This window comes from Podarcis cretensis (genome assembly GCF_951804945.1).
Source record: "Podarcis cretensis genome assembly, chromosome: 15".
Lineage (NCBI taxonomy): Eukaryota > Metazoa > Chordata > Lepidosauria > Squamata > Lacertidae > Podarcis > Podarcis cretensis.
Genome location: NC_137185.1, coordinates 35,081,223 through 35,108,933, shown reverse-complemented (window position 1 = coordinate 35,108,933; position 27,711 = coordinate 35,081,223). Strand labels below are relative to the sequence as shown.

Here is a 27,711-nt window from a genome sequence, read left to right as displayed (position 1 = left end):
TGGCTGAGGGAGCCTTTGACGTGCTTTTGAACTGCTAGGTTGGCAGGAGCTGGGACAGAGCAATGGGAGCTCACCCTGTTGCGGGGATTCGAACCGCTGACCTCCTGATCGGCAAGTCCTAGGCTCTGTGGTTTAACCCACAGCGCCACCCGCGTCCCAGTGCCACCCGCGTCCCAATAATGGGTAGTACCTCTCATTACCAAGGAAATGGAATAAGCGAATAGAAAGAGAACCTACCCAGTTGATGCTGACACAAAACCGCACATGGGAATGGTCATGCGAATGGCCCAAGTGGGCAACATTTGGCACCCAGACCTGAGGCTCCCCATCTCAGCTGTAGCTGCATGCTGCATCACAGTGGTAAAGGTAAAGGTAAAGGGACCCCTGACCATTAGGTCCAATCGTGACCGACTCTGGGGTTGCAGCGCTCATCTCGCTTTATTGGCTGAGGGAGCCGGCGTACAGCTTCTGGGTCATGTGGCCAGCATGACTAAGCCATTTCTGGCGAGCCAGAGCAGCGCACAGAAACGCCGTTTACCTTCCCGCTGGAGTGGTACCTATTTATCTACTTGCACTTTGACGTGCTTTCGAACTGCTAGGTTGGCAGGAGCAGGGACCGAGCAACAGGAGCTCACCCTGTCGTGGGGATTCGAACCGCCGACCTTCTGATCGGCAAGTCCTAGGCTCTGTGGTTTAACCCACAGCGCCACCCGCGCCCCTCTATTCTCCCGCAGCTGCCCTTTTCAGGATTCGCATGACAAGTCAAGCTTGTACGGAAGCAAGAGAATACTTACAGCAGTGTCCTCTGCGAGATAGTGCTCAGGGATGGGGATATGGTGGTTGGGGACTTTGTGCGGTACCCATTTCCTCTCTTCTGCAGCCCAGAGGACGCTATTGAGATCAGGGAAGTTCTCAAAGATATCGTACCCTTCCTCACTCCAGTGCCCCAGGGCCCAGTTCCCCAGCTCAGAACCCTGCAAAGAGACAGAGGTTGTGGTCTCACGGTTATTCACAATGGTGGCAAAAATCATAGGTTTGCTCTTCAGGTAGCCTAAATCACAAGCAGGCTTTCAAATGTTTGCTTGGTACCACTGTCCTCTGGTGAGTATGATGAACGACTGGCATTCCTCCAGCCTTAGGATTGTTTTGGCAGTGGCATAGTGATATTTGCCTTTTTTCCAGCTGCACAGGGTGGAATGGAAGCCTGGGGGTTGTTTGGTCATTTTGCTGCAGAATTTTGATATTTAACTTTTTTTCACTTTTCCAGCAACGTTGAGCCCAAACTGATTCACAATATTAACAATAGCATTTAAAAAATAGCAAATGTTTTAGTCTATATAATCATATCAAAAAACACAATAGCATGTAAATGAGGCAAAAACAAACATATTGAGCAAACAATTAATACAGCTCAATACAAACTGCTACAGAACAACCATAACTAGATCCTACCCACCACCATCTTTAGTTTGGCTAGCAAGACCAGTAAAACATTGTGAATCCCTTTTTAGAAGGCAGAGAGAGAGAGAGAGAGAGAGAGAGAGAGTAGATAGATAGATATAGATAGATTAGATAGATAGATAGATGATAGATGATAGATAGATAGATAGATAGATAGATAGATAGATAGATAGATAGACAGACAGATGATAGATAGATAGATAGATAGATAGATAGATAGATAGATGATAGATAGATAGATAGATAGATAGATAGATAGATAGATAGATATAGATAGATGATAGATAGATGGATGATAGAGTTTTCTTCAATCTAACCCCCCTTCCCCGCTCCAACCCTTACTTCTCTTCCCTCTCTTTAGAGTTGGGACGGGGGATAAACTAAATTAAATTTACATTTAATGGCAAATGTACCCAATTTGCACTTTCTGAAACAAGATGCAAACCAAAACATAGCCACCTGTTGAAATTTGCACTTTCTGAATTTGGCAGTGCAGTTCTCCAACCAGGTAATGTGTACAAAAATGCATGCACTACTATAAAGTGTGCATATAAATGCATATATTAGTGATTATGACACACAAGACGCATTATATTTTTTTTAAAGTCGCCTTGCACAAATGTGTGTACATTAGGCAAATGTTCATTCAGAAAAGTGTGTATCAGAAGAAATTCACCCTAAAATGAAATTGAATTTTCATGACTTTTTTTTTTTAAAGTCGTGAACTCAAGTAGAAATGTGGAAAACAGAGCTTGAGCTGGAAAAATGAGAAATGGAGAGAAATCGAATTCCTACTTCACAGTCCCATATTCCCATTCCTACTTCAGAGTCTCTCAATTCACACTGCAAAGCCTGATCCCATCCAGACTTACCATTTGGCTGGCAATCTCATAGCCGTCGGGGTTGAGCGAGGGGACAAGGTGAATGCGGGTCTCTGTCACCAGGTTCCTCACACGAGGGTTCCCATCCTTGTATTCCTTGCACATAAACTGCATCAACATGAGCAGTAGCTCTCGACCCAGCACCTCATTGCCGTGGATTCCTGCCGTGTAGCGGAACTCTGGCTCTCCTGCAAGAAGGCGAGGAAAGAGGCAGGTTTGCCGTGCTGCTCCATTAGAAAAGGCCCACCTAAGTAAAGTCACTCTAAAGTCGTGATTCTTAGTTCCAGAGAATCTAGATGATGTTGTTGCCACAACCTGTTGCATTCCAACCAGTGTTGTCCTCCCATTTCCCCCCCCCCCACTTACGGTGCCACTTTGCACAAATTCCAGTGGCCGCATCAAACTCTCTGATAAGGACAGGCAAGAACTATTCAGCTTCTTTGGGCTGCTGAGTTGTACTCAGAAGAGACCCATTAAAATTAAAAATATCTTGAAGAGCATTGTAAAAAATGTGAATTCTCTGGCAGGCTTAGACTGTATGGACATAAAAAACCTTATTAAAATAAAAATTTGGGAGAAGAGTGATAATGAAAAGTGCGCTATTCTGAAGAAACCTGGGACACTTGCTGGGGCGACTGAAAGTCATAAAAAAAGTTGTGTTGTAAGAAATTAACTTTTTTTTTGTAATTTGTATTATCCTTTGGGGTGTGTTTTTTTGTTGACTTTCTTCTCTTTTTTTACAATCAATAAAACAATTTAAAAAATAATAATAACTGAGGAATCCAAGTCAGTCATGTCCATTGACTTCCATGAGAAGGACCAGCTTTGGCTACAACCCAAATTATTCATTCATCAATTGACTGACTAAAACTCATACTGTTAATTACTTTAATGTTTTTTTTTCCATCTGTACTAATACCCCCCTTTCCACACCACCCATATCAGGGGTGCCAACTTTTAAAAAATATTGGAGGGACAGGTAAGCCCCACTGCATATAATTGATCACAAGGCATGGTGCACACACCCCATTTGAATGGCAATGTCCATCAATTGGGAGGGCTGGCCCCCTCAAATATTTTGGGGAGCTGAAGGGACCTCAGCCCCTAGGAGTTGGCTCCTATGACCCAAATGTTGCCAGTACTCAAGAGAAATCTGGAAGCTGTGAGCTTTTGGCCTCTGCTTCAGCCTCTCTCTCTCTCTCTCGGTACTGGAATATTCCATGTTTATAATTGCGTCAGTCAAAATGTTGAATGCATCCAGAGAAGCCAAGCATTCATAAACCTTTTGGGACTTCTGTTTCCCAGCTCAGAGTATTAAGATGGAGAGTCCAGACAATCTACGAAGCTGGCTTACAAAAAGTCCTGGCACAATGGATTTGTTCCAAAGGAGTTGTGGGCTGGAGTAGAAGGTTTTGGGCTTTTTTTGGTACCAGTATTTATAAAAGGCTAAGGGGATGGCTATGGTAAGCATACTTTTTAAAAATAAAAAAATCTGAACATCAGGCCCAGACATTGTTATGGAAATGTTGACAAAGGTGAAAGCCAGGCAAATAACCCAAGGCAGTTAATATAACTCAAGTGTGCTCACCCGACTATATAGAGAGCAGACCTTGTTAAAATAATGTTCTCTTGTTTTTTGGAAGAGAGTCATGATCGAACTAGGTTAACATCATACACTTACATGGTTCACTCCCAGGGCTTTGTGTGCCAGCAAGTTAACGCTGGGAAATGGGGCATGTCAGCAGATGCGTCGACTCAGACTTACAAAAACATGACTTTGCACTGGGCTTGCAGGGATGTTTGCTCATCTGAATACTTGCCCTCGCCTGCCTCAAAGCCTCATGGCTGTAATGGGCTTTGAGGCAGATCCCAGGAGTCTTTGGGGGAAGCCATGACTGCTTAAGGGACGCGGGTGGCACTGTGGGTTAAACCACAGAGCCTAGGACTTGCCGATCTGTAGGTCGGCGGTTCAAATCCCCGCGACGGGGTGAGCTCCCGTTGCTCAGTCCCAGCTCCTGCCCACCTAGCAGTTCGAAAGCACGTCAAAGTGCAAGTAGATAAATAGGTACCACTCCGGCGGGAAGGTAAACGGCATTTCCGTGCGCTGCTCTGGTTCGCCAGAAGTGGCTTAGTCATGCTGGCCACATGACCCGGAAGCTGTACGCCGGCTCCCTTGGCCAATAAAGCGAGATGAGTGCCACAACCCCAGAGTCGGCCATGACTGGACCTAATGGTCAGGGGTCCCTTTACCTTTATGACTGCTTAAAGTGGTATCAACAGTGCCTAAAATGCAGAGTGCAGATGCGGTCAAAATTGAAATGTGTTGATGGGCACTTTGAGACCATCTAATGGCGTGCATCTCTCACCTAGCTCATGCTCTCCTGGATTGTCAGAGATCTCCATGGCGTAGATCTTAAGTCCTCGGGAACTCTTGCCAATGTTGTAGATGCGGGTGATGGTGGGACACTCTTCATTCACCACCTTCATAAGCTGGAGGGAGAGAAAGCATTGCAATTTGCTGACCATTCAACCAATGGTGGAGGAGACTCTTGAGAGACCCATGAACTGCAAGAAGATCAAACCTCTCCATTCTGAAGGAAATCAGCCCTGAGTGCTCACTGGAATGACAGATAGTGAAGCTGAGGCTCCAATACTTTGGCCACCCCGTGAGAAGAGAAGACTCCCTGGAAAAGACCTTGGTGTTGGGAAAGATGGAGGGCACAAGGAGAAGGAGACAACAGAAGACGAGATGGTTGGATAGTGTTCTTGAAGCTACCAGCATGAGTTTGACCAAACTGCGGGAGGCAGTGGAAGACAGGAGTGCCTGGCGTGCTCTGGTCCATGGGGTCACAAAGAGTCGGACACAACTAAACGACTAAACAACAAAGAACTCTGGCACAACCTAGCACAGGGGTCGGCAACCTAAGGTCCATAGGCCACAAGCGGCCCATGGGGTCGTTTAACCAGCCCATGGACCCCCGTCGTCCGCTCAGGGACCCCCCCCCCCGCTCAGTTGGCTCCCATGCGCCGCATAGCAGAGTGGGGACTGCCTTCCGCGACGCTGGCCGGCACACCTCCTCTGTGCCAGAAGAAGCGCCGGAAATAGCATTTGTGCAAGTGTGCATGTGGCGCACACACTCCGGCCCACCGCGGCATCTGTGGGACCGTGAACCGGCCCAAGTCACAAAAACTTTGCTGACCCCTGACCTAGCACAACAAATCCACTTCAAAGAAAAGAGAGACTGACTTTTGCGGTTAGGCAACTTACAGGGAAAGACATTGAAAAGTGTGGGATGAATAAATGATTACCGGGAAGATGAATAAACACCATGCAACAAACCAGGATGAATGTTCCTTGGCGTATAACCTCCCAGCAAACAAATCAGATCAAATGTTCAGTAAAGGCAAAGCAGCAATGAAATGGGTAGATAGACCTCTCAGGAACCCTATTCTGCTTGAGCCGAGCCACTGGGAGTGGTTCTGGCTTTGAGTCATTGCCACATTTTCTTCCTTTCTTGCTTATGGTACCTTGGTTCTCAAACGCCTTGGTATTCAAACAACTTGGAACCCAAACACTGCAAACCCAGAAGTAAGTGTTCCGGTTTGCGAACTTTTTTTGGAAGCCGAACATGCTCTATATTGAGTGCCACACTTCCGTTTTGAGGTCTGTCTGTTTTTGCTCTTTATTTTGCATTTTTGTTCTTGTAGCTCTTTTTTGTTTTGTTTTTGTGACTGTGTGGAACCCATTTCAGCTATTGATTGATTGATTGATTGATTGATTGCGTGACTGCAGTACATTTTTCATCGCTTTCATTTTATGGATCAATGGTCTCGTTTAGATAGTAAAATTGCTGTTTTAGGGGTTGTGTTTAAAAGTTTGAAACGGATTGATCCATTTTGCATTGCTTTCTATGGGAAAGCACACCTTGGTTTTGGAATGCTTTGGTTTTGGAACGGACTTCCGGAACAGAATAAGTTTGAGAACCAAGGTACCACTGTACCTAACCAAAGCCTCTTGAAAGCAGCAAATGTCAAGGCTGAGGCTCCTCTCCTCACCTGTCTCATGTCCTTGTAGTTGTGATGGCGGAAATCCAGGTTGTCTACTGATGTCATCACTTCATTCTGCAGGCTGTAATAGCTGTGGATGCCTGCAAAAAAATTATGAGAGGGACTCAAAGGCAGAAATTGATCCTATTATTTATACTATTATTTAATATATTTATATATGCTGCTTTTTAAATAGAGAAAGCAGTTTAAATAAAATCTGAATGTTTGGTAAGTACCAATAACATTTTAGCAACAAAACAGAAAATACTGTAAGTGGGATACAATCCCCAGCTTCTTCAAAAAAAGCAATTAAAATGTTATTCATGGAAGTAAAAAAAGGTAAAGGTAAAGGGAGCCCTGACAGTTAAGTCCAGTCACAGACGACTCTGGGGTTGCGGTGCTCATCTCGCTTTACAGGCTGAGGGAGCCAGCATTTGTCCGCAGACAGTTTTTCCGGGTCATGTGACTAGCATGACTAAACCGCTTCTGGTGTAATGGAACACTGAAACCAGAGCAGCGCACGGAAATGCCGTTTACCTTCCCGCCAGAGTGGTACCTATTTATCTACTTGCACTTTTTTGGGCTTGCTTTCGAACTGCTAAGTTGGCAGGAGCAGGGACCAAGCAACGGGAGCTCACCCCGTCGCGGGGATTCAAACCGCCAACCTTCTGATCGGCAAACCCAAGGCTCAGTGGTTGAGACCACAGTGCCACCCACATCCCTACTTCACGGAAGTAGACTCCTGTAAATTAATGAAATAGGGATAGCACTGGAGGCAACCCTTCATTCTTCTCTCCTCCTCCTCCTCCTGCCTTCAAGTAATATGGACTCTCTAGTCTAGCTCCTGCACGGCATAGTTCATAGCTTCTCTGAGTTATTCAAGCCCCTTCGCCACGGCAAGGCAGTGATCCATGAAGGGAACAGCATCTTAAAAAGCATCTTAAAAAGCAAGAGACATCACCTTGCCGACAAAGGTCCGTATAGTTAAACCTATGGTTTTCCCAGTAGTGATGTATGGAAGTGAGAGCTGGATCATAAAGAAGACTGATCGCCGAAGAATTGATGCTTTTGAATTATGGTGCTGGAGGAGACTCTTAAGAGTCCCATGGACTGCAAGAAGATCAAACCTCTCCATTCTGAAGGAAATCAGCCCTGAGTGCTCACTGGAAGGACAGATCCTGAAGCTGAGGCTCCAATACTTTGGCCACCTCATGAGAAGAGAGGACTCCCTGGAAAAGACCCTGATGTTGGGGAAGATGGAGGGCACAAGGAGAAGGGGACGACAGAGGACGAGATGGCTGGACAGTGTTCTCGAAGCTACCAGCATGAGTTTGACCAAACTACGGGAAGTGGAAGACAGCAGTGACTGACGTGCTCTGGTCCAGGGGGTCACGAAGAGTCGGACACGACTAAACGACTAAACAACTAAACAACAACAACAAGTCTAGTTCCTGCTTACTTGAGAGAGGGCAGCCCAGAACCTCCAGCCTCATGCAAAGACTACCATTCCAAGTCAGTGGGAAGATGCGAATGAAGCGGGCAACCTTTGGCTCTGGAAATTCAGTCATCACTGGCGTGTCCTTGTCAACATTTCCATAGAAAAGCTGCAAAAGTAAAAGAGACAGTTTCCAGTTATAAGAGACAAGAAACACATGTGGCCTGTTCTGAGCAAAAAGACCCAGATATTACATTTCCCCTATTGCTGTGGGCTTGAGGTTTTCATTTTTTCCACCCTCTAAGGTCCTCCTGACACAGCTCCTTGAATACCAGGTAAGTCCAATTAAGTCCAGTCAAAGGTGACTATGGGGTTGCAGAGCTCATCTCATTTTCAGGCCAAGGGAGCTGGCGTTTGTCCACAGCTTTCCAGGTCATGTGGCTAGCATGACTAAACTGCTTCTGGCACAACTGAACATTGTGACGGAAGCCAGAGCACACAGAAACGCCGTTTACCTTCCCACCACAGTGATACCTATTTATCTACTTGCACTGGCATGCTTTTGAACTGCTAGGTTGGCAGGAGCTGGGACAGAGCATCCGGAGCTCACTCCATCGCAGGAATTCGAACCGCTGACCTTCTGATCGGCAAGCCCAAGAGGCTCAGTGGTTTAGACCACAGCGCCACCCCGCGTCCTTGAATACTACCTATGCTTAATGAAGAACAGCGAGAAAGTAGGCTGGTAGTAGATTTGATGTGTGATTTGATGCTGAGAAGCAAGGCCTTCTATTTTTATAATTTTTATAATTTTTATAATTTTTATAATTTTTATAATTTTTATAATTTTTATTACTATTACTATTACTATTACTATTATTATTATTATTATTACATTTTTATTAGGTTTTCCCAAAGTTGTTGTTTCCTGTAAATTATTATTTATTATTATAGTAGAGGAATCCATAAACATATAAATACATGCTTGGGTGTGTGGATTTAACTTTTACCCTACCTTCCCAGATGTTCTCAGCCCCCATAATTCCAAAGTTCTAAGCCTTAAAGCGGATCCCTGCCACTCATTCTGCACCAGCCAAACCCTGATACATAAACAGCATGTGTTTTATTCTGAGATCTTATGATGAAGGACGGTGTATAAATCTAATAAACAAACAAATAAACAGCATCCTTGTGGGCCGCTCACAATACCTCAGAGGGAAATCTCAACAGACAAAACGCTTTTAAAGCACTGGGGGGACTTTTCCAATGCAACACGTACCATTTCCTCATATCCGTTGCTGTATATGAGCCAGTTCATGCTGTCATTGCTGAAGCCCACGTGGAAGGTGGTGACGAAGTCATCGCTGTTGAAGAAAAAAGACAAAAAATGAAGGAAAGTTGTAATTAAGCAGCCTTCCAGGTTCAGCATTCAAATTTTATTTTTTAAAGGTTTTTTTAAGGGTTTTTTTAAAGCACAATTCTTATCCTTTTGTTTTTGTAAAGAATTTTTATTCATTTTCCAATTCAAAAAACATTCATATTCGTAACAAATCAAACCAAATCTTTCCACATCTAAAAACAAAAAAATATATAGCCAATTATATGGTTCAAATTAATTAATTTCAATGGGACTTGCCGTGTTCTGGATTTCAAAAGCCCAATATCCATCCTTTATCGTTCTGCTATCTTCTCTATTACTTCACAATTTTCCAATCCTGATATTAACAATCTTCTCTCTCTATCAGTCAGTCGCTGGTATAACTCACAAATATCTTGTTTTATTTGACCATTCCTTATTTCTATAATCACGCAGGGGGCTAAAAAAAGCACAATTCTTATCCTAATGAAGGAAGCACGTGGGTAAGAAAGTAAGAAGTCTGTTAAACTATGCAGAATGACTGCTTCGTAATACGCAACACTCAACATCTAGTTTTTTAACCACAGATTTTTTTTTGATGGGTGGGGATCCTAGTGCAGAATAAACACGGTCTTCCCTTCTTCCATTTGTACCTATTGGTTTGCACTAGGATCCTCGCTCCTCAAAAAAAAATCTGTGGTTAAAAAGCTGGATGCTGATCTTTTGGTCTGCCCAACACATAGGGATGGGTTTTCCTCATTTGACATCTACAACACGCATCTAAAGCACATGGCTTCCCTCAAAGAATCCTGGAAACTGTAGTTTGTGAAGGGTGCTGGAAACTGTAGCTCTGGGAGTAAACTACAACTCCCAGGATTCATCACCTTGCCAACAAAGGTCCGTATAGTTAAAGCCATGGTTTTCCCAGTAGTGATGTATGGAAGTGAGAGCTGGACCATAAAGAAGGCTGATCGCCAAAGAATTGATGCTTTTGAATTATGGTGCTGGAGGAGACTCTTGAGAGTCCCATGGACTGCAAGAAGATCAAACCTATCTATTCTTAAGGAAATTAGCCCTGAGTGCTCACTGGAAGGACAGATCCTGAAGCTGAGGCTCCAATACTTTGGCCACCTCATGAGAAGAGAAGACTCCCTGGAAAAGACCCTGATGTTGGGAAAGATGGAGGGCACCAGGAAAAGGGGACGACAGAGGGCGAGATGGTTGGACAGTGTTCTCGAAGCTACCAGCATGAGTTTGACCAAACTGCGGGAGGCAGTGGAAGACAGGAGTGCCTGGCGTGCTCTGGTCCATGGGGTCATGATTGGACTCGACTAAACAACTGAACGACTGAACAACAACAACAAGTAGGTGTGTGGCCTCTGTTTCTAATAATATTAATAATATCTTTACTGTCATTGCTCCCTCTCGGGGACAACGAAATTACTGCAGCCTATCTTAAGTTCAGTTCCCCATATTTCCACCTCACTTGGTTACGGTTCTTTTTAAAAAGTCCTCATGAGAATTCAGCAGTATTTTGGTAAGAATTTCTTCTAAAATACATATTTTTAATGTAAGTTTGCTGAACCTACCCACTTTTGCAAAGTATATTTCCCCCAACAAAGTGCATTTCTGCATGCAATTTTTACCAATGCCTGCATTTTTATGCACACTTGGTCGGAGAACTGCACTACAACATTTGGAGAAGTGTGGTTTTCAAAGGCTAGCAGCATTTCAGCTCGCATGTAATTTAGGAATGTGCAAATTCGGCCGGCTCGCCTTTAATCTGAATCGAAATTCTCCCCCTTCCCTACCCACACGTACTGGATGAGAGAATCACGGCCCTGGGTTATGACTCCTGTGAACTTGGTGGTTCTTCTGGTGTCCACCTGAATCCACTGTACGCGGCTGTCATCTTCTGCACACCAAGCGCCGTCAAAAAAATCATCCTCGTTAGACCCTGCCTGCAAAGGGAGGCAGAAAGGAGAAGAGGAGGAGGAAGCAATATTGCTAATGACTTTATTCCCATTTTGTGAGCCACTTTGCTGGGTTGGTAGCAGAAAGGTGGGGTGCAACTGTTTTAAATACATCTATCTATCTTTCCTTATTATACTGTAAAGATGCAGTTATGGGGTCAGAACTGGGGCCCTCCAGCCTTTCTGTCTAGCTCTTGAAACTCTCCCCAGGTCAAAAAACCATGAACAATGCCCCTTTCAAGGTAAAAGGTAAAGGTAAAGGACCCCTGGACAGTTAAGTCCAGTCAAAGGCGACTATGGGGTTGCAGCACTCATCTCGCTTTCAGGCCAAGGGAGCCAGCGTTTGTCCACAGACAGCTTTCTACGTCATGTGGCCAGCAAGACTAAACCACTTCTGGTGCAACTGAACATTGTGACGGAAGCCAGAGCACACAGAAACGCTGTTTACCTTCTTGCTGCAGCAGTACCTACTTATCTACTTGCACTGGTATGCTTTCGAATTGCTAGGTTGGCAAGAGCTGGGACAGAGCAATGGGAGCTCACCCCATCACGAGGATTCGAACCGCCTACCTTCTGATCGGCAAGCCCAAGTGTCTCAGTGGTTTGGCGCCACGCGCATCTGATAATACCACTTGACTGGGTGGAGGATAGAGGGGTGCATTCAAATATGTGTAAAAGCCAGCCTACTGTACAGAGGTAGCAATTTACATTTGCTGCTCTGCCAAAATTGGCCTCTGGCCCTACCCAACCACTGACATGTGGCCCTTAGAAGGTTATCCGGAATGGAAAGTTGTCCTCAGATTCCCCACCCTTGATGCATGGCGCCGACGAGTTCATTGCATGGCGTCATTGTTGAGTTTATAATGATAAATAAAATAACAACAAAACAATAATAGTGCTTGTGAATCGTCATTACACATTCAACCATTCAGGAACAGAATCGTGGCCACTCCTGGAACAATGCCATTACCTGCATGTTAAGGCGACCTCGGTGGGCTGCTAAGCCATGACGCAGCATGGAGGAAGATAAAATCTGATCGTCCTCAATTCGATGGGATTCCATCCCAATGGGAGGGCATTCTGCAAAGCAGAACGGGCAGGGTAGTTTTTTATTATTATTATTATTATTATTATTATTATTATTATTATTATATCTGTATTCCACCCTACATCTGTAGATCTCAGGTTGGTTAACAGCATAAAAATGCATGATAAAAGCACAAAATGCATAACAACAAGGACAAATCCAAAAACAAACAAACCAATATCCCGTTCACGCACCCCCACAGATATAGAGATCTGTCACTTGACGACTGTAGCAAGAAGCAATAAAATGATCACCACGTACTACTCTGGATGCCAGCTCCTTTTTAGGCTTAATTTAAGGTGCCCGCAATAGTGTTTAAAGCCCTAAACCACTTATGCACCAATCAACTTAAAGACCACCCCCTTCCCCAGTGTCCCACTCAGATGTTAAGATCAGAAGAGGGGGCCTTGTTGGTAGTGCAACCATCCTCAGAGACTCAGAGTGTTGGTGACCCAGGAGTGGGCATTGACAAAGTTGTGAAATTCCCTCCCCGCAACAGCGCATCACTGCACAGCTTTCATCACAGGCTGAAGACACAAGCCTTTGATACTTGAGATATCTTGAGATATCTAAATTTTAGGACCCATTCTGGTTGTATTTGAGATTTGTTCTGAACTGTTTTTAATGCTGTATTGTATATTACAGTAGTACAACTCATGCAACGCACTGGCGACTAATATACATACAATAATTACCAAAATAATTATACATTCTTTATCAATCTTCTGAGAAAAATACAAAACCTTGTGTAAAGCCACAGAGACTTATGAACTACCCAACTTAAGATGAACTTACAATGTCTGGTTTCAATGGATTTTTCAAGTGCTTAACTCAGTCTTTTGTTTTCTTTATCTTTTTAGGTAAGTATTGTATATTGCGGCAACCCACCCTGGGATCCTCTGCTGTAAGGCAGGTAATAAATCTAGCTGTCACCACCTTCGCCACCACAGACAGCTTTCATGCCAGTTCATGGTACAGTGGTACCTCGGGTTAAGTACTTAATTAGTTCTGGAGGTCCGTTCTTAACCTGAAACTGTACTTAACCTGAAGCACCACTTTAGCTAATGGGGCCTCCTGCTGCCACCAGAACACGATTTCTGTTCTCATCCTGAAGCAAAGTTCTTAACCCGAGGTACTATTTCTGGGTTAGCGGAGTCTGTAATCTGAAGCGTATGTAACCTGAAGCGTGTGTAACCTGAGGTACCACTGTATTTGCCATCTTCTCATGCGACCTTCAGGTGCTATCATGTTCCCCCATCCCATTCTTCTCTTCTCCAGGCAAAATATAGCCAAGTTGCTTTCACCTGCCACCACAAATGCAAGTGAGGGTGGGCAGGTTATGTATTCAAGAGAGAGTCATCAGGTGACCATATATTGAGCAACGAACATCGCATGTTCCAAAATTCCACAAAAGCAGTTCACTATGATTCAATATTACTCTTAAAGGTAAAGGGACCCCTGACCATTAGGTCCAGTCATGTCTGACTCTGGGATTGCGCGCTCATCTCGCCCTATAGGCCGAGGGAGCAAACCAGAGCAGCCCATGGAAACGCCGTTTACCTTCCCGCCGGAGCGGTACCTATTTATCTACTTGCACTTTGATGTGCTTTTGAACTGCTAGGTTGGCAGGAGCAGGGACCGAGCAACGGGAGCTCACCCCGTCACGGGGATTTGAACCGCTGACCTTCTGATCGGCAAGTCCTAGGCTCTGTGGTTTAACCCACAGCACCACCCGCGTCCCTTGATATTACTCTTACCAACACACTTATGGGCATTATCAGATCAAGGATAACTGCCTGAGCAAATATTCCTCAGCCGGTCAGCCCAACCAATGCATTTTAACCTTTTTAAAAATCCCACTCACTTATTTTTTCTTCTGGAGTCCACTCGTCCTCATCTGTCTCCCATTTTTTCCCTCCTGTTTTCTTTGGCTTCCCTGCACATGGAGAAGTAACAGAGGTCAAAGTTTAGGGAGGAAATGTTTGGGGATAGGAAAAAAAGCATATGGGTGCAGGGAATACGAAGAAAATTTAGAAAACTGCGCATGGCACAAAAATGTTTGGCAATGGCCATCGCTGAGAAAATCTCTCAAAACTTATAAGGAACAGGAAAAAAATAGATAAATTTTACACACCATGGTGGCTATTTAATGAAACTGTTCTCAAACTCTTACAGATTGCATTGCACTGCAATTTGAATACTGACTGAGGAATTCTATGGAATTCAAACCGTAGTGCCAAACCGTAGTGCAATAAAATACAATATGTAAGAAATAAAAGAAGCAAATGTAATGAAATTAAAAAATCATATAGCACATTCCAGTTGTTTCAACCTGCAAGGGAGGGGGGGGGACATTAAGTGATCCACCATGATTCTCAGCAGTGGGAGAGTAAGGCTGGCAACATTAACCTTGCCATATGGAAATCCCTTGAAGTGCCTGGAGGCAGTCGGGTTGTGCATCCATAGCAGTGACTAGAGCAGGAAAGACTAGTGGAAGGAGCACAGAGAAAAGAAACGCCACGGTGCACCTGCAGCTGCAAAAGCCTTCATCTGCCCCAGCTGCAACGAAACATGTCTCTCCCATATCGGTTCTACAGAAACAGCAGACAGTGTAATTCTCCAACAGTTTGACTTCACCTCCAAAGGTGCACTTCTCCATCGACTCCTGAGGCGGATGGATGTCAACAACAGCAATACGGAGGGAGGGGAGTTTGGGAACCATTGTATTAGATCACTCATGTCAACAAATAAAGGACTTTAAAATACCCTTAATTAGAATGTGTTGTCCACTGAACTTTAGCCACCAATGTCAATGTGTTGGTAACTCACTGACAGGCCTTGGCAATATAATAATAATAATAATAATAATAATAATAATAAGAAGAAGAAGAAGAAGAAGAAGAAGAGGAAGAAGAGGAAGAATTTATTATTTGTACCCTGCCCTTCTGGCTGGGCTTCCCCAGCCACTCTGGGCAGCTTCCAACAAAATATTAAAATACAGAAATGCATCAAACATTAAAAGCTTCCCTAAACAGGGCTGCCTTCAGATGTCTTCTAGAAGTCTGGTAGTTGTTGTTCTCTTTGACATCTGGTGGGAGGGCATTCCACAGATCGGGTGCCACTACGGAGAAGGCCCTCTGCCTGGTTCCCTGTAACTTGGCTTCTCGCAGTGAGGGAACCACCAGAAGGCCCTCAGCGCTGGACCTCAGTGTCCGGGTAGAACAATGGGGGTGGAGACACTCCTATATATTGATATATCACCCAGGACCAATATGAGGAGCAGACTGTGATGTCAGTTTCCCTCAGTATGTCGCTGGTGAAACTGCCACTGCTCCTGAGTCCCTCTGCTAGAAGCATCCTTTCCCTACCTCCCTGTATCGGTGCAGATCTCCTCCTTCGGGATTACCCACCTTTCCGTTCTTTGCTTTTCTCCTCTGTCCATTTGTCTTCCTCTGCATCCCCGTCCTCCTCCTCTTCCTTGCTGCTGCCAACACCCTTTTTCGGCTTCTCTGAAGCACAGCAAAGAGAAGCAGAGTTATCATCATCAGCACAAACCTCTTGATGTTATTATGGGCAGCGCAGTGCAAGCACGCTGGCGGGAACGAGCTGTCAGGTGGGCTAAGTGGCAAATGTGTGTTCCTACAGAAGTGCAGAAATAGTGGCTTATGCTCGATGGGGAGGCAGAAGCTCAGATGGCTCAGTGTTTGATTACATGGGGCAATCTAGTAGGAAGAATCAGAGCTGCCCAACAGGAGATCTGCTATACCTTGGGGGAAAGCATGCAGATCAAGCAAACAATCAACCCTCTCCTGTTAAATTGAGAGCCCAGGGGCCAAATGTGCCCCTTCAGATTTCTCTAGCTGGCCTTCAGAAACCTGCCCCAGGAACCACAATCCTCTGTGTGTTTTTGCCCTGCTGGAATGTGTCATTGAACTCTGATGGGAGACTAGATGTGGGACAGGGAGGAGCGCATGTAGAAGCCAGCCAACTGCGCAAAGATGAAATGTCTGTCTGTTGCGCCATCCATTTTTGCCTTTCTGCCACTGGCAAAGGGCCCTTGGAAGGTTATACATGAAGGAAATGGGGCCCTTGGGCTACAAAAATAGTTTCATACCCAGTCTCAATCGTCCCCTCCGTCTGCTGTCTCCTTACTTGGTTTGAGTTTCTCTTCATCCGTCTCCATCTCATCTTCCTCCTCTTTTTTGCTGGGGAATTGTTTGGGTTTCTGGGGTGGAAGACCATAATCCACTATGGGGAGGGGGAATAAGGATTAGTGAGGTGGGAGCACAGCTCCCAATGCAGGTTTCTCCCCAGAGGCACCGGTCTTCACAACTGTTTTAATACTTAAAGGTAAAGGTAAAGGGACCCCTGACCATTAGTTCCAGTCGTGGCCGACTCTGGAGTTGCGGCGCTCATCTCGCTTTATTGGCCGAGGGAGCCGGTGTACAGCTTCCGGGTCATGTGGCCAGCATGACTAAGCTGTTTCTGGCGAGCCAGAGCAGCACACAGAAACTTCATTTACCTTCCCGCTGGAGCGGTACCTATTTACCGTATTTTTCGCCCTATAGGACGCACCGTCCCATAAGGCGCACCTAGTTTTTTGGGGGGGAAATAAAGGGAAAAAAATTATTTCCCCCCCAGGCGCGGGGCTGGGGCGGGGGAGGCCCGAGCTTCCCCCGACCCCAGTCCCCAAACAGGCAGCTCTCTGCAAGCCGTGGGAGCCCAGGGCTGGCTCCCGCTGCTTGCGGAGAGGTCCGCGAAGCCTGGATGCACTGAACTCAGCGCGCGCCGGCTTCGGCATGCAGGCACCTCTCCGCAAGCAGCGGGAGCGCTCCCGCCGCTTGCGGAGAGCTGCGCGAAGCCTGGAGAGCGAGAGGGGTCAGTGCGCACCGACCCCTCTCGCTCTCCAGGCTTCAGCGAAAGCCTGCATTCACCCCATAGGACGCACACACATTTCCCCTTCATTTTTTGAGGGGAAAAAGTGTGTCCTATAGGGCAAAAAATACGGTATCTGCTTGCACTTTGACGTGCTTTCGAACTGCTAGGTTGGCAGGAGCAGGGACCGAGCAACGGGAGCTCACCCCGTTGCGGGGTTTAGAACCAGTGACCTTCTGATCAGCATGTCCTAGGCTCTGTGGTTTAACCCACAGCACCACCCGCATCCCGTTTTAATACTTACCATCTCCATAATCTGGCAGCTCTAGCCCATCTTCGTAATGACTCCCGAAAGAGGGGGGTGGCAGCTCCTCAGGCTTCTCTACTGAGCAAAACAGATATGCCAGTAAAACTCCCGTATCCTTATCATAGCACAACTGTCCAAAGGTCCTAGGGATGGGGGCAGGGAAGCTCATCGGCAATCCCCACATTTACAGCTGATGCCTCATACTTGCTGCTAATAGCTCCGAAAATTTAATGTTCAGAGTCATACAAATATATGGTTGATAATTGGGCACAAGAGGCAGGGCCTTTTCTGTAGCAGCACCTTTACCAGATTTCTTCAATCTTAAGTCCCCAGATGCTGTTGCACTACAACTCCCACCATGCTGGCTGGGGATGAAGGAAGCTGTAATCTGACCTAGAGTATGGAAAATGTTTTGGTGCCATCAGAGCCCAGGGCCAGCCCTGCCTTGCAACAGATTGGAAGGATCTGCATTGGCAGCGAGGGTGTAAAAATAAACGACCACACCAGGTTTATGAACTGTGTTCTAAAGCTTTGTAAACTAAGGTTCACTAAAACAGGGGAAGCAAAATTTAAGGGGAAGATATGTGGTACAAAAGTTATAGAAAGTTCCCTTTGGAGTAAAGTAGTCACAATTAAAACTCTATCTATTTCTCTGGACTTAAACAGACCCTCAACATTCTTGACTCTCAGAAGACTCTCTCAAGCAGCAGCACATCTGAGCTAGCCACCCCGAAGCAAATGTCCCTATCATACTGGTCTAAACTAAAATCAGATCTCAATATGCCGTTACCTGTAGAGCACCACAGCAGGTGCTCATTATGTTGCAAAATTCTCTCAGAAGACTAGTTTCTCCAGGCAAAATAACATTATGTTGCCTGATTAGAACTTACTGAAATAGTCTGAGTCTTCTTTCCCATGCTCAGTGATTTATGCTTTCACTCAAAAACTGAAATTAAATCACACCAAAAGGCAAAATAAGGGAAAACAAGAAGCCACAATGTACCACCAGGAGGGCCATGGGGAAATCAGAATGTGCCACCTGTCGAGATCTGACTTCTTTGCCGTCTCGTTGGCTGTGTTCATGCATAAGACTAAGCCATAGTTTGCTCAACCAAGTGGCATTGGTTTGAAGTTCCAGACTCATTTCAACAGACTAAATGGTTTCTTTTCTGCGTATGGGACTACGACACAGAGGAAAGGTAAGTGAGGATACACCCTAAGCAACCGGTTTGGCTTAGCATTACTTCTGAACTAATGAAGGCTAATGAGCTAGCCCTGATGATCTCATAGAAGTTTGTCTCGCTAAAGACTGGGAAGAAATGAGTTCCTAGGCACCAAATCTGGCAGGTCAGAGGTCGGACAGGAGGCAGACCTCCAGCACATACAAGAAAGAGAAAGGGATTCCCCAGTCTGAGGCTTCAGATTGTTTCATCTGCTGCCTTTATTCTCTTGGAATGCTTTCCATTTCTTTCCCTCCTCAGCCTGACTCCTTCATTCCCTGCCCCCAACCTCCTAATCTCCCTCTATTTTCCAACATCCTGGCAAAACAGAAGCAAGCCAAAGGAAACGAACTGCATACTTGGCTTCTCCTCCTCCGTCTCCAACCTCGGTCGCTCAGGTTTCTTTTTCTTAGGTGGTTTGCTGGGTTTGTGCTGACGTCGGACGTATTCAACTGCAGGGGAGAAGGAAGAGGGTTTTGTCACTCGTTGCTGACAGAGAGATGGGGGTGTTTCCTCTCCCTCCATGCCACCCCAATGGTGCTTTGTCTTAGAAGAGGGCTTCTCAGAGTAGCCAGCAGGGTAGGGGGGTCTCGCTGCACAGGAATGAGCAACCCATGGGCTGCCTATTTACCACGAGCCCAGCCATGGTCAGGGATGATGGGACTTGTAGTCCAGCAACATCTGGAGGGATGCAGGTTCCCCATCCCTGTCCTATAGGAAGGTTAGACATCAAGCAGGAGTAGGGGAGGTGGAATTGCTCTATCTGATGCAATGGGATTCTTGTCCATGAAAGCTGATGCCATAAAGATGGTCAACGTAAATGTGACTTCAGGGTTTTCCAACATTTAATAATGTGGATGCCCTCATACAGCTGATCAGTGCTGCCCGCAAGCTCTGCTTGCAAAGGAATGACCAGCAGCTCACAGAGTGGTACATGACCTGGTTATCTCCTGCTTGGACTACTGCAATGCGCTCTATGTAGGGCTACCTTTGAAGGTTTCCCCAGCCATTCTGGGCGGCTTCCAACACAATATTAAAATACAGTAATGCCTCAAACATTAAAGGCTTCCCTAAACAGGGTTTCCTTCAGATGTCTGGTAGTTGTTTATCTCTTTGACATCTGATGGAAGGGCATTCCATAGGGCGGGCGCCACTACCGAGAAGGCCCTCTGCCTGGTTCCCTGTAACTTGGCTTCTCGCAGTGAGGGAACAGTCAGAAGGCCCTCGGCACTGGACCTCAGTGTCTGGGTAGAACGATAGGGGTGGAGACACTCCTTCAGATATACTGGACCGAGGCCATTTAGGGTTTTAAAGGTCAGCACCAACACTTTGAATTGTGCTTGGAAACACGGCCATGGAAGAAAAAGCAGCAATAATTAGAGCAGGGGAAGCAGAAGCTGCACCAATTCAGGCTTCAGAAACACAGGGAATGGCACTGGGAAGAAAGACACAGGACCAGTAAGTGGAGAGGAGGAAACTCTTTAGAGGCAGCAAAATATCTGATGCAAGCAGAATTAATCTGGTGTCCTCCAGATGTTTTGGGTACTTTGTCCAAAATATATTGACGGCTCTTGGTTGGGGAAGGCTGTTCTAATGCATCACAGTGTGTCCATGCTGAGTACCAGCACAACCCACACAGTTTGGCTCTTGGTTTGCAGTTGCCACTTTTTCCCACTTCCCCCCCCTATAGCAATACTGGGAACTGCCTCTAGTTTTGCCCAAACTGTTCTCGGGTGGTAGAGAACTCTGCAGCAAAAATAATAATGGTGATGATTAGAGGTGAGAGAACATAAAGTCTCAACTGCACGACCCTCTTATAATAGCTGAACGTGAGAAATGACCACCCAGCCAAGCAGGACAGTTTTCCGGTTGGCGGTCCTAATGCAGGGCAGCTCTGTTTGCTTTGGCAAAATCCCTCCCATCTGTCAAACATTATGCAGAAAGCACTGGGCATTTTCCACTCACATGGGCCAAAAAGAACCAGAGCACGTGCAGGGGGGGAAAGGGGGCTGGGGATTTTGGGGGCGGGTAGTGCAGAGCTGTCTGGGCTGCTGAGCTGTGTCCTGTGAATTTCTCCACAAAGCTAACAGCTTATCAAGGCAATCCAGCAGCACTAATAAATCATTAAAGAAAGGGGAGTGCTGCAACAAAATATTGCCCTGTGAAAGTGCTTTTGTAGAGGATTCTAGACATGCCATTCCATTCCCCCCACCCTGTCCACGTTTTTTGGTTTCCCATCTGCCCCTTTCCCAATCCAACATTTAAGGAAATTATAATCTCATTGGGCATCCAGGGAGAAGGTTCTATCTCCATGGAATATTTCCAAGCTTAAGAGCCAAACTAGAAGCACAAAATCTGCATGGGAAAAGCCTTTCGGTTAAAAAGAAAAGAATGCAAAACTTCCTTTTCTTCTGACAGTGGAAATGTGGTCATGCAGACTAAATGTCTAGCCAGTCTTCCTCTTCTGAAGTGCAGACGGAGAGCAGGAAATGGGCCATGTGTTGGGCACCTGAACCCAGGTGTGTGTGTTGCAGGCTGTGAAAGCACAATAAATGAAGCTCTGTCGGTGCAAATGACCAAAGGAGTTCAAGAACTAGTGGTTTTAAGATTGGATTACTGCAATGCACTGTATGAGGGCCTCCCTTTGTGCTTGATCCCAAATCCGTAGTTAGTACAGAATTCTGTAGCACAGCTGCTGATAGGAGTGAGAACCTTTGCTCAGAGACTTGCATTGGTTGTCTATTTGCTACCAGGGCAAGTTCAAGGTGTTATTATTGGCATTCCTCCCTGAGTTTTGCAGAGAGGAAATCCCCCGCCTCAAATGACAAGCAGAAAACGCAGGATCAGACCATTTCACAGCCATAGAAATGGGGAAACAAAGAATTGGCTGTCTCGGAATTATGGTTCCTCACTGCTTAAAAAGGTAAAAAAGATAAAGGACCCCTGGACAGTTAAGTCCAGTCAAAGGTGACTATGGGGTTGAAGCGCTCAACTCACTTTCAGGCCGAGGGAGCCAGTATTTGTCCACAGACAGCTTTCCAGGTCATGTGGCTAGCATGACGAAACCGCTTCTGGTGCAATGGAACACCATGACGGAAACCAGAGCACATGGAAATGCTGTTTATCTTCCCACTGTAAGTAAAGGTAAAGGTACCCCTGCCCGTACGGGCCAGTCTTGACAGACTCTGGGGTTGTGCGCCCATCTCACTTAAGAGGCCAGGGGCCAGCGCTGTCCGGAGACACTTCCGGGTCACGTGGCCAGCGTGACATCGCTGCTCTGGCCAGAGCCAGAGCCAGAGCCAGAGCCAGAGCCGCACATGGAAACGCCGTTTACCTTCCCGCTGGTAAGCGGTCCCTATTTATCTACTTGCACCCGGAGGTGCTTTCGAACTGCTAGGTTGGCAGGCGCTGGGACCGAGCAGCGGGAGCGCACCCCGCCGCAGGGATTCGAACTGCCGACCTTTCGATCGGCAAGCCCTAGGCGCTGAGGCTTTAACCCACAGCGCCACCTGCGTCCCAATATCTTCCCACTGTAGCGGTACCTATTTATCTCCTTTCCAATTGCTAGGTTGGCAGGAGCTGCGACAGAGCAACAGGAGCTCACCCCATCGCGGGATTCGAACCGCCGACCTTCTGATCGGCAAGACCAAGAGGCTCAGTGGTTTAGACCACAGCACTACCCGCATCCCTCTCACTGCTTATCCACCCACAACAACAGGATGCCCCACCCCCTAAGGAAAGGAACGGTTACTAAAAGCGAGTAGGGCAAGTCAGCAGCAACAGCACCGTACAGTCCTCGTAGTCTTCCCGCTCAATCTGCTCGTTGTAATCCAGCGTGGGCGGCTCGACCTTTCCAGGGGTCTCTAGATAAGGAGGAGAAGAAGCACAGTCACTTCATGGGTCTAGGACCTCTCTAGGACATAAGGGCTTTTAAGAGAAAGGGCTGTGTTATGTACTGAGTTGAATAGGATCCAAATTGCAGCAGTCTGATTGGTCCAAAACAATAGGATTCAGTATGCAGCAGTCTGATTGGTCCTAGAACAATAGGATTCAGAATGCATCAGTCTGATTGGTCCTAGAACAATAGGATCCAAAATGCAGCAGTCTGATTGGTCTGCAGGAGCCACCCAACTCCAGGTGGAAGTGAATCTGTAACCTGATTGGCCTACAGGAGAATCCTGGAATTAGCCAATCACGTGGGGCCCATTGTGTAAATAATGTATATAAAGCAGACATTTTGGGGGAACTTCCATTCCTCCTCACTACTATGAGCTGAATCAAGAGCATGAAATCCACACTCGACCCCAAGTATATTTCAGGCTGCTTTGATTAAATGAGACTGAGTCACTTCACAGCTATACTCAAGAGCCAAAACAGCCCTGTAATGTTGCAGCCCAAGAAAGACTGTGATCTCCTTCTAAGAATACCAGGTTTATGCCTGTGCTTCTTATGGTGAGCAAGCTACTCTCGGGAGCCACTAGGAACCTGCAGTTCTGCATGCCAGTGAGTCATGGATTACAGGAACCCAAGTCTGAGGGATGTCTGAAAGAGATGGGCATGTTTAGCCTGGAGAAAAGCAGACTAAGTCGGGGGGGGGGGGAGAGCAGCAAGGTAGCTTTCTTCAAACATCCAAAGGATTCTTGAGAAAAAGACAGAGCAGACTCTTCTCCCATCTCTCTTCCAATTCTATTTTTCAAGGCCGGAGCCAGGGGCAGAGGAAGAGGGGGTGGTGGGGGGCAGTTCATCCTGAGTGTCACCACTGAAGGGGGTGACAAAATGGTGGGCGGCACTCACCTGGGAGTGACGCAGTGGCTTGGGCACCTGCAGGCTCCACGCTGCCCCAAACGGTCTGCCCGCCACCTCCCCCTCAGTTGTAGGGCGGCTGAGTGGGAGGAGGCAGACAGACTCCTCAGAGGCCCAGTGGAGCGTCCTGTGCCACCCCTAGGCGCAGGGCACGTGTGCCACCCCAGGCACCCGGTCAGCTTGCTCCGCCACTGGCTGGAGCATCCCCTGGTCAGTTGAAGGTTCCTAGGCTCTGGGAACAGGCTGGCCCTTGGTTCCTTCTGACTTGGAAGGATTGTGGTCCTCTAGATGTTGTTCATCTCCAACTCCCATCAGCTCCAGCCAGCATGGTCAAGGGTCAAGGGTGGAGGGAGGTGTGGTGCCACAACATCTGGATGGTCATAGGCTCTCCTCAGCCCTGCTACAAAGCTTCAAGGAGAAGCTGGATCATGGCCTGACAATAAAAGTCAGCACTGGCTCGTGACTCTTGGCTCTCCCTCCATGCCTGCTTATGGCTCAGTGTTGGCAGCCACAGAACAGTAAAATGAATTTCTGCTTCTTGTATTGAGTTACAGTGAGTTTAGTGTGCGTTGCTGGAATGGGCACAGAATTATTTTAAAATCCTTTAAAGCTAGCAGCATGCCGGCTTGGTCCTCAGACCATTCCCACAGTTTGGAAAATTTAGAGTAAGAAAAGGCTGGCCAACACTGGGAGCCGCCTAGACTGTGCTGCCAATTAAGGCTAGCAGATCTGGGCAAACAACCCACCTTGGACATTGGGCATTGACTCACCTGGCCGGCTCTCGTGGCTCCAATGATCTCTTCCAGGCTCTTGTGGGTCAGTTGGGGGTTCATAGAAGTCAGCTGGAAGAAATCAAATGAGTAAAATTAACAAGGACAATAGTCAGGCCCTCAAAGAGTTCTGTTCCTGCTCTGTATGGATAGAACTAAGCTGCTCACATTCAGCTTCTACATTAAGAACATAGGAATATAGGAGAAGCCAGCTGAATCAGACCATTGGCCCATCTATTCCAGCATCCTGTTTTCACAATGGCCAGTCAGGTGCCTAAGGGAAGCCTGAAAGCTGGGCATGAGCACAACAGCATGCTGCTCACCTGCGATTCCTAGCAACAGGTATTTAGAGACGCAATGTCTTTGGCAGCGGAGGAAAAGCATAGTCACCTTGTTCTCCATGATTTTGTCTAATCCTCTTTTAAAAGGATTCCCTAGTTTATCTATGAGGTGCTTATACATTAAAGCTTCCTTGTCCCACTGATGGTAAACCCTGGTCCAATATCTCTCCTCCCCAGTGGACTTACCCTTGTTCATTCCTGATCTGTGCCCATGTGCTCCCGTGATCAGCGCTCCTCCTTCCCCAGCTTAGACGTTCCTCTGCCCCATAGTCCCACAAGCACCCTCTCTCCCCATGTCCCGCATGCTGACTTGCTCTTACTGTGATGCCTGCTTGGATCCTGTTTCTCATCCCACCGTGGTTCCGTTGGCTCATCTGGGAAAAGAGCTGCGGAATAAAATGAAATAAAAGAGCTAGGTCAGAGATTATAAGGAAGCAAAGACACAACAACTGGGAAGAAGGGAAGGCAGAAAAACTGACTGAACAAAACACAGACAGACAGACAGACAGACAGACAGACAGACAGTGGTGCCTCGCAAGACGAAAAGAATCCGTTCCGCGATTCTCTTCGTCTAGCGTTTTTTTCGTCTTGTGAAGCAAGCCCATTGACGGCTTAGCGGATTAGCGCTATTAGCGGTTTAGCGGCTTTTAGCGGCTTATCAGCTTAGCGGATAAGCAGATAAGCGGCTTAGAAAAAGGGGGGGAGGGGGAAAAACCCGCAGGAACTTGCAAGACATTTTCGCCTTGCGAAGCAAGCCCATAGGAAATTCGTTTTGTGAAGCACCTCCAAAACGGAAAACCCTTTCGTCTAGCGGGTTTTCCGTCTTGCGAGGCATTCGTCTTGCGGAGCACCACTGTATTTTGTTTCAGTCCGTAGTTCCAGGCAAAAGTCTTAGGGCCAAAGTAAATATGGCTGTGGATGCCCACGACTCCTCCAAGGGCATTCAGTTCCTAGGAGAAAAATTCGTAGTCCTCAGTGCATGCAGAAAGCCAGGGCTTATCCACCCAGCAATTCAGTTTTCCTCTAGATTGACAATTGCTCCAATTTAAGACTAAAGAGAGGGATTACTCTGGGAAAGCAGCAAAAGGGAAAACCACTCAGACCCATGCCTAGACAGTGAGAGTCAAGCGGAAAACTGTTTTCTAGACACGGGTCAAGCAGAAGCCCTCCGTCACTACCTGACAGACCAAGGCTAGAGTGGGAGCAGCAGTATATTAGTTTAGGAGCCCAAAACCGTGGTGAAGATCCTTAGGGAGGGGTGGTGAAATAGAGTCAGTGTGATTTAAGTTGGACTTGCTTATGAAGGAGTTATACAGAAAGCGGGAAGAGGGAAAGGGAGAGGGGTAGCAAGAAGCGTTTAGAGAGAGTGAAGATAATCTGTGATGGTTAGCAGATTCCCTGGCAGACCAGTAAAAATGACGTCATCTGAAAGGGAAGAGGAAGAGCATCGCTTGGCCATGCTCCCTGTAAAAACATACGCACTGATCTGATTTATTGAAGGGAAGATGTCATAGCTCAGTGCTAAGACCATCTGCTTTGCATGCAGAAGGTCCCAGGTCCATTCCACAGCATCTCCATTTAAGACTTCTGCCTAAAACCCTGGAGAGCCAGTCAGTGTAGGACACTGAGCTACATGGACCAATGGTCTGATTCAGTGTAACAGTTTCCCATATTCCTACAGATGAGGAGAGGCTGTTGTCAACTGCTCCCAAGTCTAATAAATATGAATGAACAACACCCCTCTATCCTATAGACTAAAACCAAAACTGGCCAATTAACAAATTATAACAGCGAGTATACCAACTCCCCTTAAGTGTGTTGCTCTTTGCGCTACAAGAGTGTCAGCTGCCTGTCATGAATTGGATAGCATTCAGTGCCTGACAGATCTATACTTCAATTCAATAATGCTGGGGCAGGGCAGGGAGGAGCAGGTGGAGCTCAAGATGTGGTTTGATTCCAACTCCCAACAACCCTAGCAAGCATGGCCAATGGTCATGGAAGATGGAAGCTAGAGTTCAAATACATTGGGGGGGGGGGGAACAAGTTCCCCATTTCTGATTGATTGTAGACCAGTTTAGTGGCAATGGCTTGCCCCAAAGAATTATGGGGTCTGCAGTTTGTTGCCTATTTTTGTTTCCCTTGGGCCAGAGCTACAGTTACTAAGAGGAGATCAAGTTTCTGTATTAACGTGTAGATGGGCCCCTGTTATAAAAAGTTATGGTAATTACAGCTTATCAGTTTCATTAACCATGTTCACATTTCATTTGCTGGTGCCTAATATCTTCAGTCCCATTTAAAATAACCCTTTTATGGCACTCCAATTAGCTGGGGTCTGGGTGCTGCCACCATTTTAGCTTCCCACAATGCCCCTGACGTAGTGTTGCTCTAGGGCATTATGGGAATTTTAAATGGCGGTGGTTTGCAGATCCACCTGCCTGGCTCTCATTGGCGCGTAATATCCAACAGTATTAAACTGGTACAAATATAATTTAAAATATCACAAAAATCCATATGGCACACCATCTCCCTCCTCCAGTTTTCCCCCTTGTCCCTCGGGTATCTCTTTAGCATCTTCTTCCTCAGTTCCTTTTTTTTGGCTTCCCTCCCCACTCTCTCGGACAACAACCCATTTTTAATAAACTATCCTTTCCCTAGAATCCTGTGCTTCTCCCTTCCCTCCCTCTTCATTCTATGACCTCGCTGGCGCATGCATTACACATGCATACCAGATGGACCTACCAAATAGCTACACTTCCTCTCCATCCCTTGCCCCATAGATCTCAAAATGTATCATCATTACTCCTATATAGGGAAACACATACTTTGGACTATAAATACCACAATACTTATGCAGTGGTGTAGCGTGTTGGGGGCAGGAAGGGCCATTGCACCATGCACACAATCTGTGTTTGTGTGTGTGCACAAACCAGGTGCTCGCCTCCGCAGAGATCCCTGTCGCGGCCTGGAAAGGCTGTCCAGAAGGGAACGCTGTTGGCCTCAGGCCAGGGGCGTTACAATGTGGGAACAGGTGGGTGGTCACCCCGGGTGCCATTCCAAAGGGGGGATGACAAAAAGCCGACCCCCGATTGGCGGCACCTCCCGGGGCATGCACCGCTCACTGCATATCCCCGGGGAGGCACACCACGCCCCCCGCAGG

The 27,711-nt window shown here is 46.7% G+C and overlaps 1 protein-coding gene across 4 annotated transcripts in view; it reads right to left on the bottom strand.

Moving 5' to 3' along the window:
• The window catches only part of AEBP1 (AE binding protein 1), a 50,445-nt gene that overhangs the window by 11,606 nt on the left and 11,128 nt on the right, over window positions 1–27,711 (bottom strand). Inside the window, exons 3-18 of one of the 4 annotated variants that reach the window (XM_079954938.1) lie at window positions 24,875–24,940; window positions 24,214–24,285; window positions 22,432–22,503; window positions 18,989–19,092; window positions 17,418–17,493; window positions 16,391–16,486; window positions 15,649–15,747; window positions 14,103–14,174; window positions 12,122–12,231; window positions 11,000–11,139; window positions 9,101–9,185; window positions 7,849–7,993; window positions 6,399–6,490; window positions 4,709–4,832; window positions 2,334–2,530; window positions 795–974 (exon numbers count right to left, since the gene is read on the bottom strand). In XM_079954938.1, the coding sequence (XP_079811064.1) occupies window positions 795–974; window positions 2,334–2,530; window positions 4,709–4,832; window positions 6,399–6,490; window positions 7,849–7,993; window positions 9,101–9,185; window positions 11,000–11,139; window positions 12,122–12,231; window positions 14,103–14,174; window positions 15,649–15,747; window positions 16,391–16,486; window positions 17,418–17,493; window positions 18,989–19,092; window positions 22,432–22,503; window positions 24,214–24,285; window positions 24,875–24,940 (1,730 nt within the window). Of the gene's footprint in view, window positions 1–794; window positions 975–2,333; window positions 2,531–4,708; window positions 4,833–6,398; window positions 6,491–7,848; window positions 7,994–9,100; window positions 9,186–10,999; window positions 11,140–12,121; window positions 12,232–14,102; window positions 14,175–15,648; window positions 15,748–16,390; window positions 16,487–17,417; window positions 17,499–18,988; window positions 19,093–22,431; window positions 22,504–24,213; window positions 24,286–24,874; window positions 24,941–27,711 lie in introns of all 4 variants that reach the window. The other 3 variants (XM_079954939.1, XM_079954940.1, XM_079954941.1) reach the window with 3 other exon arrangements.